Source organism: Sylvia atricapilla, chromosome 17 (genome assembly GCF_009819655.1).
Source record: "Sylvia atricapilla isolate bSylAtr1 chromosome 17, bSylAtr1.pri, whole genome shotgun sequence".
NCBI classification, from domain to species: domain Eukaryota; kingdom Metazoa; phylum Chordata; class Aves; order Passeriformes; family Sylviidae; genus Sylvia; species Sylvia atricapilla.
In genome coordinates this window covers 7083112-7099452 of record NC_089156.1, presented here as the reverse complement: position 1 = coordinate 7099452, position 16341 = coordinate 7083112, and the positions used below count along the sequence as shown (strand labels likewise).

Here is a 16341-nt window from a genome sequence, read left to right as displayed (position 1 = left end):
ATTAAACTGATACTGTTCTCGTCTTTACGGACAGCAACCTAAACCAGCAAGTGCCTGCACTGCACATAGTACAGGTGCCTGTACCCCTAAGGTAGGAATGTTTCACTTGCGGGGAATTGTTTCATTCTCACGCACTAGAGGCTTCCTTCTGAGTGGTTTTCCCTCTCTCACGGCTTATCCGGGACTGCTGCAGCATTCTGAGGTACATTACCCGGTGGGCACCTTTCTCCAGAGGCCTCTGGAAGCGCCGGTCCGTCCCGGTGCGCAGGGCGGGGGGCAGACCGCGTGTGCCGGCCGCGGGAAGACGGCAGGGTGCAGTTCAAACGCTGCCCGCCTGTGCCGGCCTCGGGCAGCGCCTCCCTCCCGGCAGCCGCGTGTTCCTCCGGAGCTGCGGCACCGCGCTGCCCTTCCCCGGCCCTTCCCCGCCTGCCCCGGCCCTTCCCCGCCTGCCCCGGCCCTTCCCCGGCCCTTCCCCGCCTGCCCCGGCCCTTCCCCGGCCCTTCCCCGCCTGCCCCGGCCCTGCCCCAGCCCTTCCCCGGCCCTTCCCCGCCTGCCCCGGCCCTGCCCCAGCCCTTCCCCGCCTGCCCCGGCCCTTCCCCGGCCCTTCCCCGCCTGCCCCGGCCCTTCCCCGGCCCTGCCCCGGCCCTTCCCCGCCTGCCCCGGCCCTTCCCCGGCGCCGAGCGGAGCCGCGCTGACGGTGAGGCCCAGGGCGGCGGCGGGGCCGTGTCAGCGCCGGGCGGAGCCGCCGCCGCATCTGTCGGGGGCGGGCGCGGGGCGGGCGCGGGGCGGAGGAGCTGGAAGCCGCGAGGCCGCGGAGGTACCGTCCCTGAGGGCGAGCGGGCGCAGCCGGCGTGCGGCGGGCGGGCCGCGGGCCGGGCATGGAGCGGTGGGTCGGGGCCGCCGGGGGCTGGGATGCGCTGTGGGGAGCCGGCTGGGGCCGATGGCCGTGCTGGGAGCTCCTGGCCGCCTGCGCCGTCATCGGCGCCGTGGGCTGGCTGCTGCGGCTGCGGGACAGGAGGCCGGGCGGCCGCCGGGCGGCAGCGGCCGCCATCTCCTCCCCGAGCCCCACGGCGTCCCCGGCTCCGCACTCCGCCCCGGCGCCGCTCGCCGCGGGGAGCCGGCGCTGCAGCGGGAGCCGCCCAGGTGAGAGACTCGGGGGAGGCCGGGGGTGCCCCTGGCCCCGCCGGGGGCCGGCAGCGGGCGGCGGGCACCGCCCGGGGAGGCCTCTCCGGGCCCGGCCCCGCCGCCCCGCTCCCCTTCCCGCTTTGTCACGGCCGGGCCCCGCGCTCGGCGGCTCCGCCCGGCCCGCGGCCCTGCTGCTCTAACCCTGTCCGCCCGGCTCCGGTCTGCACATCCGTGTGCCTTTCTCCTCCCTGAGAAGTTGTCCCTTTATCTTCCCCTTTTTTCTTTCCCGTGGCTTATTTCGAGTTAGTTTAGCAGTTCCCTTTCAGCCACGTAGTTCGTAACTGGTGGCTCATTTGCCCACAGGCGGTGCAGACAAATCGCCCCATCGCGAAGCCGCGGTTGCTCTAACATATGCAAATCCTATCGGCCGAATTCGGCCAAAGACAGGATGTGAGTCCCCATTCCTGCCTCGGAAAAACAAAACAAAACAAACCCCGGCCAAATAGAGCAGTTTTCTTACATCACTCGTTTGTTGAAGGGTTTAATGAGAGTAGTAGAGTAAAATAATACTGCCGTCCTTAGAAGTCAGTCGTTCATTCTGTCATGAGTCTAGTCTTAATTTTGTTTTTTTGGAAGCCGATTCTGCTGTTTCATACTGTTCCAGGGAGACAAAGGAAAATACGATTTTTGCCCATTCTTCCAGATTTTGATCGATTTGGAAGAACCCTCGAACGTGTGGTTGTTGTTAAAGTAGTTATTCATATTTGCAAAGGTAACTTGCAAGGCCTTACATGCTGAGCTAAAAGAGGTAGCAGCCTCAGTGCTGGCTGGGCTCTGGATCATTTGTAGTTATATAATACACTTTATGGTTCAGATAATGTCATTTTGCACCTGCATGTAACAAACGATTGAAGGATTGTCTCAAAATGAACAGTTGCTGTTTCTCAGGTTTGCAAGTCACATTTTGTTTTTGACAGATTAAAATAGGCTATGAAATTAAAACCCAATAATAATTATCTAAATTATTATCTAATAATTAGCTAAAATCTTATTGTCAGAACACAAACAGATTTTGTGAGAGTTCTGAGTTGTCATTCCAAAAATAATTTCCCTGTTTCTGCACCAAATGCCCTGTAGAAAACTCTTCATACTAACAGCAGGTCTTAAACCAGGTTCTTCACTGCTGGTCTGCTTTGCCACCTCATTTTAATTTAGTTGTGTCAGAGATGTAATAGACATACAAAATAAATATTTTTTTTTAAACAGACAAAATTTTGAGCACTAAGTTTTAGGTACCAGGTTCTGTCAAAACATAAGAAAGCAGAGAAATCACTCCCTCACAACATTTTTTTGCTTAACCACAAGACAGGAAGGATTTTTGCGTGTTCCTGTCTGCTCTCCATACATGAATTATATATGTACAGGTCTGCTCTTCTGCAGAATGATTGTGCTAGTTCTGACCCCTAAAAATAGGAGCATTTCTCTGTTAATTCTTTAAGGCATTATGTTGACTGCTCCAGGTGTTTTCATTCAGCTGTTTTGGCAATGAACTTTGTCACCCGAGTTTTCAGTCTTTCTCACGATTTTACAGTTCTGCAGTCTCAAAAGGAAAATCTTTAGAATAGCAAGGCTGGATATTTTAATTGACCTTAGGGGCACATCCTTTGATGAAAACACACTGGTATCAAATTTAATTTAAAAAAAAAAGAGCATTAGGATTTGAAAACAAGTGGGAGGTTCTTTCACATCTGTCGTTGTAGTCTTGTGGGCAAGTCAGATAATCGAAACAATGAGGTTGCCTTGGAGGCTCAGGAATCACAAGGGAACAACAATACTTTGGGGAAGTGGCTCAGCAGCATCAGCTGTGGCTCTGCTTCTGTTTGGTGGGGTTTTTTACTTGGAAATAAGAGTATTTCCCATTGTTTCAGTGAGGTTCCAGTTAATACTTGTGAAATGTTCAGGGACTTTGAGGTTATGTTGTTCTCTAACCACACACATTCAAAATAAGATGTTCATATAAAAAAGAGACAGCTCTCAAAGGAAATGTCCCTCCAAGGAAACAACCCTCAAAGCCACATGACTGTTGACTTGTAATAATTGAAGGACTATTTAAGTTTGGAGTTAAGTACATTTTCACAGTGTTTCCTAATACTAGGAATGTGTTTGTTCTGACTCAGATTGCAGTGAAACTTAACGTGGTGCCGTATTGGCTGCTGCTGAAAGCTGCAAAAACTTACTGTGTGCATCTGGGTTTTTTTAATATATGAAAAGTAGCCTTGAGTTTCATCAACTGAGGGTGAAACCTAAAATTGAAAATAAAGTGCTGAAATGGCCATACACCCTTGTCCAAAGCAGTACAAGCCTGATGAAATGGCTCAGCAGTGGAGGAAGGGGCAGTGTAGGCTGAGGGAATAGCACAGCTGAACCATTTGTGTCTGGAGCTTCCTCTCCCTGCCAGGGGAGTCACAGCCTGTGTGCAGCTACCTGATGAAATAATGTGAAAGCTTCTTCCATTCTTGAGCTGCCCAAATCCTGTATTTTTCAGTTGGGTTTTTCAGAGCAAGAAATTTATGTTGGCATCGGCTCGGTTTAAGTATCTTCTCACTGACCAGTGTGGAAGCTGTCAGTGTGGATTACATGGAGGAGCATGAGTTGGGGGAATTGTATCATAGCAGAGAGAAGGATGCTCCTTTGGAAATGGAGAAATTCTCCCAGCTTCTGTTTTTGGTTGGAGAGGGAGATCTGAAAAGATCAGTTGTTTTTGTCTTCTGGCTGTTTGCTCTCAAAACAGGCCTGGGAAACAACACGTTGTGTACATATTTGCAGCCTTGCATCATGGCCAGAGAAAGCCTGCCCTGGTTGCTGTGTTGTGCTTATGCCTTAGACTTCTGTCAGCCAGAAAGTCCTAAGGAAATACTAGAAATACTTCTGTGCCTTTAGCTGGAGGTGCAGCCCCTTTTCTTGGGGCTGACTGGGGCTCATGTCCTTGTACTTACATTGCACAAATAGATAGTGCCTTTCTTGTCAGGAATCGAATATTTCTTAGCCTATCATAAATTTTAATGAATAAATGCTCTGGATTAAATTTTCACTCCAGAAGAAATTGAAAAAGGACTACCAAAAATAAAATGTAGCTGTAAATATTCTTTTAAGTAGTCAGGAGAGGAGGAAATAAACTTGGTATAAGTCTGGTAGCTTAAAAGCATTGAATTGAAAAATATTTTGCTTTCTGTGCATTGCAAGGATCTCTTCAGAATCCCAAGAAATTGCTAAGAGGCACTTTATTCTTTGGCTTTAATACACCATTTAAGTAGCAGAAGTAAAGTTGTGGTTTTTACAGTTTCTCTCCTTTTTTGCCTTTCCTATAGGTGATATAACAATGGATACAATATTATCCCGATTAAAGAAGCTCAGCCACGATGAGCTTAGAGAAGAGATTGTGAGAGCAGGACTGAAATGTGGGCCTATTACTGCGACTACAAGGTTTATTTTTGAAAAGAAATTGGCTCAGGCACTGTTGGAGCAGCAAGGAGCCCTGGAGGAGGAAGGGTCTGCTGTGTCAGAGGAGGCTGCTGGAAATGTCCCAGTGAATCACAACGGCCACGGGAACACTTCTGAGGAGGCAGACTTTGGGTACTGTGTGGGTCTGAACCCTCCAGAAGAAGATGCTGTGACACACATGAACTGCTCAGCTCCAGCCTGTGGTGCTGATTCACAGATCACTGCTCAGACACCATCCAGAGATCCTCCACTGTTCTATGGTGTTTGCCCAGTTTATGACGACATATTGGCAAGGAATGGTAAATACTCACTTCCCTTATTTCCACTGATAGCTGTTTTAGTCGTGTCTGAGTAGAATTCTTTTATGTAGCAGGTGTTCTGAGCACCCTGCATTAGTATTGTAAGCACTGCTTGAAGTATTTCTTTGTTCCTGTAAATAGTATTTATTTGATCTTTTGAGGCAAAGAAACACAGTTATGAGACATCACAGGTGTTTGCCATTGCAGTTCCTACACATGAGGATCCTCTTCCCTGTGTAGCTCAGATGAAGAAAATTATTTCTTATTGCTACTCTTGGACCCATCCTGTGCCTTTAATCTCTCTCAAGAATAAAAAGTAATCCTGTAAATAATTAAAAAAAAAAACAAACAACAACAACAACAACAACAACAACAACAACAAAAACAAACAAACAAAACTTTTTACACTGTCATCAGTTGAAGCTTAAATGATCTCTTTTAAAAAAGTTTTCACATCTTCCTTTCTGTTCCTGGCAGGAGCAGAATAGCACACAGGATCATTTCCTCTGAGACAGTAGTAGGAATTGTTACTAGGAAAAAGTCCATTAAGACATCCTTATTTGAACAATACCATTAAAAGAAGAAGAATGATTTGTTTATTATCTAAGATTCTCTGTAGAGATCTCAAAGTTGTACATCATATACAGGGTTGGTCTTTCTGAACAAGACAGCATCAAAAGTCTTGCAGGATGAGTAAGCTCTGAGTTTGCTTTTCCATCTGGAAGTGCAGTGCTTTGTTGAAGGTGGCCCATCCATTAGGAGGGGTGTTCATTGATGGGAATGGCTGAGCCCTGTGCAGGGACCACCTGACATCACCTGGAGTGTGTGGGGGGCTCCTGCTCAGTTTCCAAGAGGCAGGATTTCAAAGGACTTCAGACCTTTATCCATGTTTGGAAGAGAAACACTCTTGAGGCCAAAGCTGGACTGATAGTCTAAGAGTTCTGTAATCTGTGTCTAGGAATTGAAAACGGAGATTATGGAAACAACGTAACCTTGGTGGTTCTTTGTTGCAGAGAGAGTACATGTTTATGAAGATAGGAAAGAAGCTCTCCAGGCTGTTAAGATGATTAAGGGTTCCCGTTTTAAAGCTTTTACAAACAGAGAGGATGCTGAGAAATTTGCTAAAGGAATCTGTGATTATTTCCCATCTCCAGGCAAGTCCTCTTTATGTTTGTCTCCAGTGAAAATGGGATCATTTAACAGAGGTAAGTGGGGAACTTCATCTCTGTACAATAGATGCAGTAGACAACATTGATTTATTTTTTTTTTTTGTGAGAGAAGAAGCAACAGCTGCATTACCAACATACTAATAACAGAAAAAATTGAAAGGGCAAGGCATGAATGAATTGAAGTGTAAAAGAACTTTTATTTTAAGTGTAGAAATGTTTAAAATGTGAAAAATGTTTTAAATGCAAAATACCATTGCTACTCCTCTGAAGCTGAAATGTAGGTAATGGTGTGCATGGATACCTTGCTTAGTATTCCATGGTCATATTTGTTAGGATTCAATTTTACTCATGGACTTCAGGATTTTCAGGTTTAGTAAGACGCTGATAAAATTGCACAGTATATTAAAACTGTACTCAATTCTTCAGTAAATTTGTAAGTTCAGAAATAAAATGGTAAGCACTGATCATATTTCAGTGTTCCCAGTTGCTAGATTAAAGTGATTTTAGAGTGACAGAACTGCAGAAGCAATTTTAATAATCAGAAAATTGTTGTTTCTTGATGAATTTTCTTTTAAGTTTGGATGGGAGCAGACTGGTAATTACAAAGTTTACCAGTCTGTTCTAAAGTCTGAAACAGTTTTACAAGATGATTAATCATTTTCTCCTCCCTCCCTATTACTACCTACTAGTGTATTAAAATGTCTTGTTAAAATGTTCTTGTTATTGAGTTCAGTTTCCTTACTCCTGTATATTAAAGATGCCACTTTAATACATGGTTCAGATTAAAAGCGTAATTGTCATGGCTGGATGTGCGAGTGGTGATCACTGGAAAGACTGTGTCTAGAAAGGAGGGATTTGTGTTTTGATAGATGGCTTGTGCTCCCCTGAGAGTGACTCTGTGAATAAGGAGAGAGCCAACAGCTACAAAAGTCCACGGACTCAAGATCTCACAGCTAAGCTCAGGAAAGCTGTCGAGAAAGGAGACACAGCAACGTTTTCAGACCTTATTTGGAGTAACCCTCGGTACCTGATCGGCTCAGGAGACAACCCCACCATTGTACAGGTGAAAAAACAGCAACAAAACAGGAAAATCTGGGTTCTGGTTTAGTGATGGAGCTTTTGGGGCCTGAAAGTTTCCTGCTCCTCCTTCACAACAGTTTGTTCCACCCAGTGCAGGGTTCCTCTGTTCATGGACAGCAGCTGGGGCAGTTCTCTGTAAGTCACCCTGAGAGCTCCCTTTGCAGAGCTGGAGGAACTGAGTGTGCAGTTCTTCAGGGGAGGAACAGTTGTATTCAGTAGTGCAAGAGTAGTCTTGTCTTCTTATTCTTTGATCTCCTCCAAATAGTTGGAATCTTTTAAAAAACATACTAATTTTAAAGACCAGGGTAGGGCCTAGGCTGTAATTAGGTGTTCCTACAGCATTGCTTACCTAAGCAGCCCTATTAAATTCCAAAACCGTGTATAAGGTGCCATTTAGCAAACACAGACAATCTTATTTCAACTTGTATCAGACCAGCTTTGTGAAGCTGCTGAAATATTTTATATAATAAAGCAGCTGAGTTTTTTATATCTGTACCCATTTTCCTGCTCTTTTTCTAAACTGAACTTGTTACCTCTCTTTATTGTGTGATGTCTTAATATACCTTTTCTGCCACATTCTTTCCTTAAATAAAGGCACTGAGTGTAAGAATAATTTCATTAATTAAAAGAATAATATGGGTGTAAAGATAAGTCTCTACAAAAGTACCCATTTAAGATTCAGTGTAGGAACCCATGTATTTTCACAGTTAAATCAGTTACATCTCTGGGTGTTTAGATCAATGTTCATTCTAATATTGGTCTGTTTTTCCAGGAAGGGTGTAGGTACAATGTCATGCATGTTGCTGCCAAGGAGAATCAGCCTGCTATCTGCCAGTTACTGCTGGACACTCTGGAAAATCCAGAATTTATGAGGCTGATGTACCCAGATGATAACGATGTCATGTTGAAGAAACGCATCCAATATATTGTTGACCTTTACCTGAACACTCCAGACAAAATGGTAAGATTTGGGGGATTACCTCATGATGATGATGGAGACAGCAGGAAGGGGTTAAGGATATTCAAGGGAGACTGAAAGAGAACAGAAGAGGAGCTGTCTATGAGTTTCTGTGGGTTTTGGTAGTTATTATTCTGCACTATGGTGGGAAAAGATTTGTTAAGAGCCTGGATAATTAGTCATGACATGTATTTACTTTCTTCAGTTTCAAAATTAAATGTGTGGTATTGACTTTATCATCTTTCTAAGTGCCTGTGAATTTTTCCCTTTCTCCCACTGCAGTGGTTTGATACTCCATTGCATTTTGCCTGCAAGTTTGGGAATTTGGATGTGGTTAACGTGCTTACCTCGCACCCAGCCATTGTAAAAAATCCAAAAAACAAATATGATCAAACTCCAGCAGAAGTAAGTCTCTCCATGTCCACAGCAAACCCAAAAATGTTATCTTGATCAGTATTTTTCATATTCAAACATTACTGATTGCCATAGATAGAAGGCTTGTAGTAAGGTGCTAGTGTCATGATTAGATTCTGTGTAACATTAAAAATATTTTATGCTGATTGTGTCTGTAGAAAAGTTTTAGAATTTATGGAGTTAGAGGTATTTTAGTTAGTCTGCTATTAATTAAAAGTACTGGGTAAGATGGGTAGGGGCCAATAATGTGATTGTTCAGGAAGAACACACATTACAAGTGATTTGAAAATGAGGTTATTATGCTGCCCTAACAACTAAAATTATATTAACAGGTAGTTTGTGAAAGAAGCAAGAATAAATCTACTGAATTGAAAGAAAAGATAAGAGAATACTTGAAAGGTCTGTATGCAGTTTTATACTATGTCATGCATGTATTTTGGCTCTTTGCTGTCTTCTGTTTGCTTTCTGAAGCGTTTCAGTTCATCAGTGTACAGTGCTCTGCAAACCAAAGGGAAGCTCGAAAACTGAGCAGGGACAGAAAATTTTTTGTCTTCTGAGTGACAGAGCTCTTAATGTATGGATCAAGAGGTTGCCCTCATGGCTCTGCAGCGTGGGCAACATTCAGTAAGGCTGGAGCAGAGTGTTTCATCTAAACGAAACAAAAACCCTTTGCAGGGCAAGAGATGTATCTGTCATGCTGGAGAGTTCTGTAATTTTGTAATTTCCTTGACACAGCATTTTCTTGGTTTTAACTTATGTGTTTAGGCATTTGCCAAAGGAGGTTGTGAAGTTTGTTAGAGACCCTGTGGGAAGGGCTCTGTGGATCCTTGCAGGTGTTTCTGTGTTTGAAAGGGAAGGGAACCTACACTAAGATGTGATCTGTAATCACTGAAGCAGTGAGTCTGAATTACAGACTCAATAAAGGAAGTAAAGTCAGATGGTTCAGTGTATGGGTGCACTGATAGTCCAGGAAGAAGCAGCAGGCTGATGTCCCATCTCCTGGATGAGAAGGCTTTGTATGATGTATTTTAGGTCGCTATTATGTCCCACTCCTGAGGGCAGAAGACAACTCCTCAGCTCCAGTTATTGGGGTGCCGTGGTCGCCCGACCAGACGGACGACGGCCCCCAGAGAACTTGGCCTAAATTCCCTGGCAGCCCCAAGGACCCAGTGCTGTCCATCAGAGCTTTTGCAGGCCCCATGAGCCCCTCAAAGGTAAGGAGAGAACTTCTGTGACTCCTATGCTTCTCCTTTTTTCATGAATAAAGAAGATAGCTCCTTGCTCCTGGTACAGATTGTGGCTCTCTCCTTAATGAATCTTCCTCCACGGAGAGGCACAGAAACTTCTAAATATTTTTTTTTTGTTGCTGAAAGCAGAAATGTGGTGAAATAAGAGGAGTAGAAGTTCAATGAAAAATTGTTTCCTTTTTCCTCTCTGAATTTATTCAAAGAGCACCTTTGGCAAACCTTTCATTTCTAACAGATAATTGCTGTAACTTTCTAACCTGAAGCAAAGCCTTTCAAGGCAGCTATGGATTGGTTTTTAAACCCTTAACTGTATCTTTATCTCATTTCTAGAAGTTGCACTGGATGTTAGAAGCAGTTTAACCTCTGCTCGTTGAATTAACATTAATATATTTTTCTAGATAGAAAAACTGACAGCCACGTACTAGGTGTTGGGATGGTTTTGGAAATGTATTGACTGTATAGTGGAAAAGCAAAATCTTCAGTTTTCATAAGAAATACTTCTATATCTATTAAATATATTCCAGACTTACAGGTGTTTATGTGACTCATTTATTTAATGTGAACATGCTGCAAGAACAACAGCTTTGGAAACAGTGAAAAAATACAGTGGAGGACTTTGTGTCATCTGATGGTTGCATTCTTTAAGACTGAGTTCTACCAAAATGCTTAATGCTTTTTCTCCTAAATGTTCTTGATCAATTTTCTGTTCAACTGACAGAAATTTAAATATCATTTATACTCGGAAAAATATTATCTAAGGTGTAAACAGTTTTAAATTTTGATTGCTGACAGGTATTTTTAATGTCTGAATGTTATTCTTAGTCATTGTTGTGATCTTGGTCATATAAAGTCAAGAAGTGAGGGATTTTGCAAGATATTTCCCTTGAGGCATTCCAACTTCAAAATAGCAAGAATTTATTCTAATAATTGTGGCAAGTCTGTGCACATAAAAACATCCCATTTGCATCAAGAAAACAATGACCAGGAAGCATATGTAATTAAATAGAATGACATGGCAAAACCACAAGACACTTCTGTTTCCTGCTGCACACACATTAAAACCAGGCACATGTGGTGTCTGTGCAGCTGGTTTTCAGATGGCTGCACATTATGGTCCTTCTCTTCCATGAGCAGTTAGATCAAAATAACCACCAGTAGTGAAAGGAGTAACTTTAGATCCAGTGTGAGATCCTTCATAGCTGGAGTTGAGCAGCACTTGTGCACAGCAAACAGCTGAACATCTTCTGGATCTGTAGGTGGATGTGTAGCCAGCACTGAGTTATTCATACTCTGGGGGGCAGTTTCTGAATTTATATCTGTTTTTTAAAGGCTGAAGAATTTCGCAGGCTGTGGAAGACTCCACCTCGAGAGAGAGCTGGCTTCTTTCACAATGTCAGGAAATCTGATCTGGAGAGAGGTGTTGAAAGAGTTGGAAGGTATCTAAAAGACTGTCAATATAAAAAATTAATAATAGAGCATGTAAAAGCACAGGACTGTGCTGAGAGTACAGTTATTACTGCACAACATCTTGGGGCAAAATCTACTGCAGAATTATTTAACGAAGTATTTTGCAGTTGGATTTTTACTGTATTTTCGTGTAAACAAGATAATTAAAATGTGAGACCTGGCTTTCTTAGCTTTGGCAATAAAGATATTTTAGCTATTACTGATGGATGTATGCAGTGCTTTTCACAGACTTCCCTCATTTGTCAGATCTAAAATTATGCATTGCCTGTTGTGTGAACGTGAGGGATTGTTAAAAGGGAGCAGAATGAAAAGATCCTAATACAAATGTGCTGCTTTATAAAATGTGTGTGTTTGTGTGTGGTGTGTCCTTGCAGTTAAAATACCTTCTATCAGCAACATATGGAGGACAATACTTGGTTAAAAGCTGACTGCATTTCATTCTTTAAAATAATCCTTCACTTCCTCCTCCCTCTCTCAATCCCAAATAGAAAAAGCTGGTGAATGCAGTATCAGTAGGGATTCTTCTCTATCTGATGTCTAGATACAGTCAGCTTAAAAATAGCAATGTTTATGCTGCTAACTGTAAAAATAGTAAATGAAATGTGAAAAATACTCTAGAACAAATGAGGTAGTACTTTGATTGCTAAGGATGTGTCTGTGCTGTTGCAGACTGTTGATTGTTGTGGGATTGTGTTGCCTGGTTGCACGTTTGTGCTTCTGTTCATAGCTGTTAAAATGTGATCAGAAAAGTTATTGTCAAACTGATATTTATGTCTTCACAAATGATTCGTTTTATTTTATTTATTGCAGGGAGTTAGCTCATGAACTGGGGTTCCCGTGGGTTGAATACTGGGAATTTCTGGGCTGTTTTGTTGATCTGTCTTCCCAGGAGGGGCTGCGAAAGTTAGAAGAGTACCTGAGTCATCGTGAAATGAGCGAAAAGGCTCAGCCAGAAACAGGGGAAAATGAAACCTGCAATAGATATAAAACTCCACATCCCTCTGGTAAGAAAGGCCAAATGCTGCAAACATTGGGCTGTGCCTGGGGAGAAGCAGGACAGAAAAAGCATGGCCCAGGGGAGGCAGTATTCACCTGTTGTGGTTGCTATTATTCATCTGTTATCGAGGCAGTCTGATTACAGCATCAGAAAAGGAAACAATAACATTGTGAATGTAGTACAGTCTTTATCTTTCATATGAAGTACTTTATTTGAGTGTAGCCCCCAAATTAAATTCCTGTAAGAAAACCTTTATCTTCAGTATCTTTTCACTCAGAGTATTTGGGCATTCTTCTTGAAGTATAGAATTTTGTAGTCCACAGATGTGGAATAAATAACATTTTAAAAAGAAAAGAATAATTCTTTCTAACTGTGAGTGTGAAAAGACACAAGAAGCAAAACCCAGGAAAGCTTTTATACCTTAGACCACTGCTTGCCATGTGTGCATCTTCCATTTTTAGCTTTAGTCAGGTTAGTTCATGCTGTTACATAAAATCAGGTCTTCAGGAAATAGAATAAGGCATAAAGATTGTGTATTTGTTCCTAGCTTATGTACTTGACATTCTGTTTAAACTCCTCTTATGTGTTGCTTTTGTTAAAATTGTTTACAGGCAAAAGTAAAAAGTCCTGCAATTCTATTTCTGTTGGAGCATTTTTGGATGAGGATGATGATGACATGAGCTTAGAAGAAATTAAGAACAGACAAAATGCAGCACGAAATATCAGCCCCTCTCTGGTGTCCAAGGAGCCCAGCATTGATGCCATTGGAGATGCTGAGTGTGATATCCTGTCCATGGAGTGTGCAGGAAACATCATAGAGACCTCAGCCCACCCTCGGCACTACGACAAGGGAGCTGCTGCCAGCAAAAATGGGTTTTGCAGTCCTGTGTCCAGTGAAAGGATCATCAGTGACAGAAAGCAGCTGCATGATGGGTCAGAATGCCTCATGGCACCAGTTTCCAATTTGATGTCAGAATTTGAAAGCCTGTCATTCCAAGAACAAGAGGTTGCAGGAGTATCTCATAAAATCACTGAAAAAACTGAGAATGAGGGAATTCTGAATAAGACCTGCTCTGCAGTGTCACTGGCAAGTTCTTCTGAGGCAACTGTTGCAGGAAAACATGGAGAGACCAAGTTAAGGACAGACCACAAAATGTCATTAGAAAAGGAGAGAGTGTCCAGAGGATCTGGAATTCAGACTAAGGAGACACAACAACATCAAGAACTTTCTTCCCAGAAGTTTCTTTTGAAGACTTCACCCACCAATGACAATTTAAAGATATTCCTCCTTGGGTAAGAATTGCCTTTTTAAACTTTTAACTTGCACAGGCAATCTCTTTGCTTATATAGAACTAAGTGTTTTGGAATTTGAGTGTTTTATTGCCTGAACAAATAACATGGTTCTCTTTTCATCTAGTTCTGTTTCCATTCTAGGGAGCAGCCCTCAAAGCTGGATGGTGATGTCTTAGCAGCTATAGAAGGAGCAGAGATTGATCCCCAGAAATTCCCAATGATTTACAAATGGAAACACGCAGTGCAATCCTACTCCTCATCTGACAGGCAAAGGTATTGCTGCAAACTCAATCACGGGAGTTTTTACAGAAGTACACTTTTGGTGGGTCAGCTTGAATAGCAGAATTTCAGGCCTTGTTGCTCCCAATATATGGGTTGCAACCCATATTTTAAATATTCAGCAGAATTGACTGATTTCTGAAGTTAATCACCAAAACCTTTTTGACTGGTGTATTTTGATAAGAGTTTCCTGGTGCTGCAGTCATGTTCTTTCCATTCCACTGCTGTTCCAAGTAACTTGAGCATATCTCCACAGACAAATCAGACCTACTTGTCCACTTGACACTTCCAGTGAGTGTCTCACTTTGCTGATTTGGTACTTGGATCCTTCACTGGACTCAGTGATAGTTGTGTTGTTGGTTTGTAATTCATCCCTGTTGTTGATGCAGTGCAGCAATGTTGTGTTTGTTGCCTTGTGGTACTTAGGATGTGCCGAGGGATGTTGAGTATCTTTAGGCATCTTTTTGTGTTTTCATTTTTACCCTTTATTACCTACCCCAGTCCAAAGGAGTTGTTATGAAGGACAGTGTATGTCTTCATGGCCATTTTGAAAGAAATGATGTCTTACTGATTGGGGCAACACATCTGTACAGAGTATTTTGTGCTCCTCCTGTTCCTTCTCTTCTTCCAGACCTGTCTCATACCAGATAGGATTTTTCTCAGCTGGAGCATTGGTTCTGAGAGCTAGAGAGATTCTAAACTGATTCTCATTATTGCAGTTTCCTTTAAAAAGTGTGCAATGACTTCTCATTTCTTTCAGTTGGCCAAGTCCAGCATTGAAGTCCAGATTCCAGTCCCAGTCCATCACTGCTGGCCTTCCAAATGCTTCAGTGTGTCCCAGTTCAGGAAGAAACAGCCCCATCCCAGGAAGTCCAGGAAAACACGGCAGCCCTGGGAGCCCCGGGCGCTACAGCCCCGCCTGTGTCCTGCGCTATTTTGCAGAGCCTCCTGCCCATTAAAATACAGCTCATCAGCCCCGGACTTCAGTTCTGTTTTCATTGCTAGAGTGGAGGAAAAACTACAATGTTACTAAGGTGACATGAGGTTTGTACTTGGCTATTTATTTCTCCTCAATTGAGGACAACTGTATGTTTAAAAAATGGAATATATGTCTTAATGCCATACGAGGTAGATTATTACTGGTGATAAGCAAGAAGTTTGTGACAGTGCAGTTGTCCAGTAGTTGAATTAACCCTTACCAGTATCACAGTGGGCTGAACTGTCCCTAAGCAATGGTGGTATTTGCTATCACTGCTTAACCTCATTGTAATGAGAACACAGCCCTCAACTGCCTTTCTTGACCTTGGATAGTTGAGGAGATGCATCATCAGCAAACAGAACGTGGGAGAGGAGATGGATGGCAGGAACTGGAACGTTCTCCTGTTTGCAGGGGGAAAGGCCTGAGACATGCCTGGAAATGCAGGGACAGCTTTGCAGTGTGGAGTTGGGATGTGAAAAGTGCATAAGCAGAGAGTGTTTGCAGCCAGCTGGGCTGGGCAGTTGATACCACACACACCCTCACCTGTCTGTCCATGTGTGTGTGCACGGATTTGCACAAGTCTCAAGTCTCTGCTTGTTCTGAGCTGTTACAGACACTGAGGTCTACTGAGTCCTTCAGAAACAGGGCACTTAGAAACTATTGGGATTCCTTTAAGTGGTAGTGGAAAGATGTAAGGAAAAAAAAAATTAAAAATTAGCTGGTTATTTTTTCCCCAGAGAAGCAGTTAACACTAGCAGATTTGAATAGTTATTACACAAAAGCACATCAGCAATAATCTCAGCAAATTTACCAGCAAGATACCTTACCTTAATGGTCTAGTTTGTAATATATTAGCATGGTAGCCAGTGGCCCAGGAGGTGGCTATTTCCCAGCTGTAAAGAGAGAGGACTAAGGACAAAATATTTTTATGAAATTTGAGCTTTTACTGTGTCTCTAGTGTCGATGTGGTAATGAGTTTTTGTTACAGCAGTCAATAATTTTATTCTGCAGCCTTCTGTAAGAATGACTTGTTTTGACAGTGTGATGCTGAGAATAAGAAAGCTTTTCAAAACTCCAGAGAGTTTTCCGTATCAAGCCTAGTGCTTGTAATGGTGCATGAAAAGCTTCCAGAAACAGCTCTCTAGGTTAAAAAAAAAAAAAAAAAAAAAAAGAAAGAAAAAAAGAAAAGAAAAAAAAAAGACCTATCTACTGTATGAATCTGATCAGAAAATGAAGCTCTGCAGGGCTGTGCTGGTGGGGAGGGATGGAGGAGGATGGGCTGGTGCCGCCTGGCAGGGCTGGAAGGGAAGGGCACCAGGTTTAGCAAACACGGGCCGGCCTCCCGCAGGCTCCCGCCCCTCCGGGGCCGTGCCCGGCTGCTCACACGGCAGTGACTGTTCTACACAAACTCTGCACCCTCACAGCTTCGTGACTGGTACAAACCTAAACACTGCACTTAATGCTTTGGCAAGCTCAGTAGTGCCTTTTGTAATATATTTTTTTAATTAAATTTTTTTGTTCTTTTAGAAGTTT

The 16341-nt window shown here is 43.1% G+C and overlaps 1 protein-coding gene across 2 annotated transcripts; it reads left to right on the top strand.

Annotated features, from left to right (window-relative positions):
• The first annotated feature begins 792 nt into the window (after positions 1 to 792).
• Positions 793 to 16341, top strand: ANKLE2 (ankyrin repeat and LEM domain containing 2). Of its 2 annotated transcripts, none has more exons than XM_066331449.1 (13): positions 793 to 817; positions 4494 to 4925; positions 5939 to 6130; positions 6964 to 7157; positions 7947 to 8135; positions 8415 to 8537; positions 8879 to 8945; positions 9579 to 9760; positions 11123 to 11229; positions 12071 to 12264; positions 12869 to 13550; positions 13692 to 13823; positions 14590 to 16341. In XM_066331449.1, exons 2-13 carry the CDS (start codon positions 4505 to 4507, stop codon positions 14786 to 14788), a joined length of 2682 nt encoding a protein of 893 aa, XP_066187546.1. In that variant the 5' UTR covers positions 793 to 817; positions 4494 to 4504; the 3' UTR covers positions 14789 to 16341. The 2 variants fall into 2 exon arrangements, with proteins under 2 accessions (XP_066187546.1, XP_066187547.1); XM_066331450.1 differs by lacking the exon at positions 793 to 817 and adding an exon at positions 864 to 1143.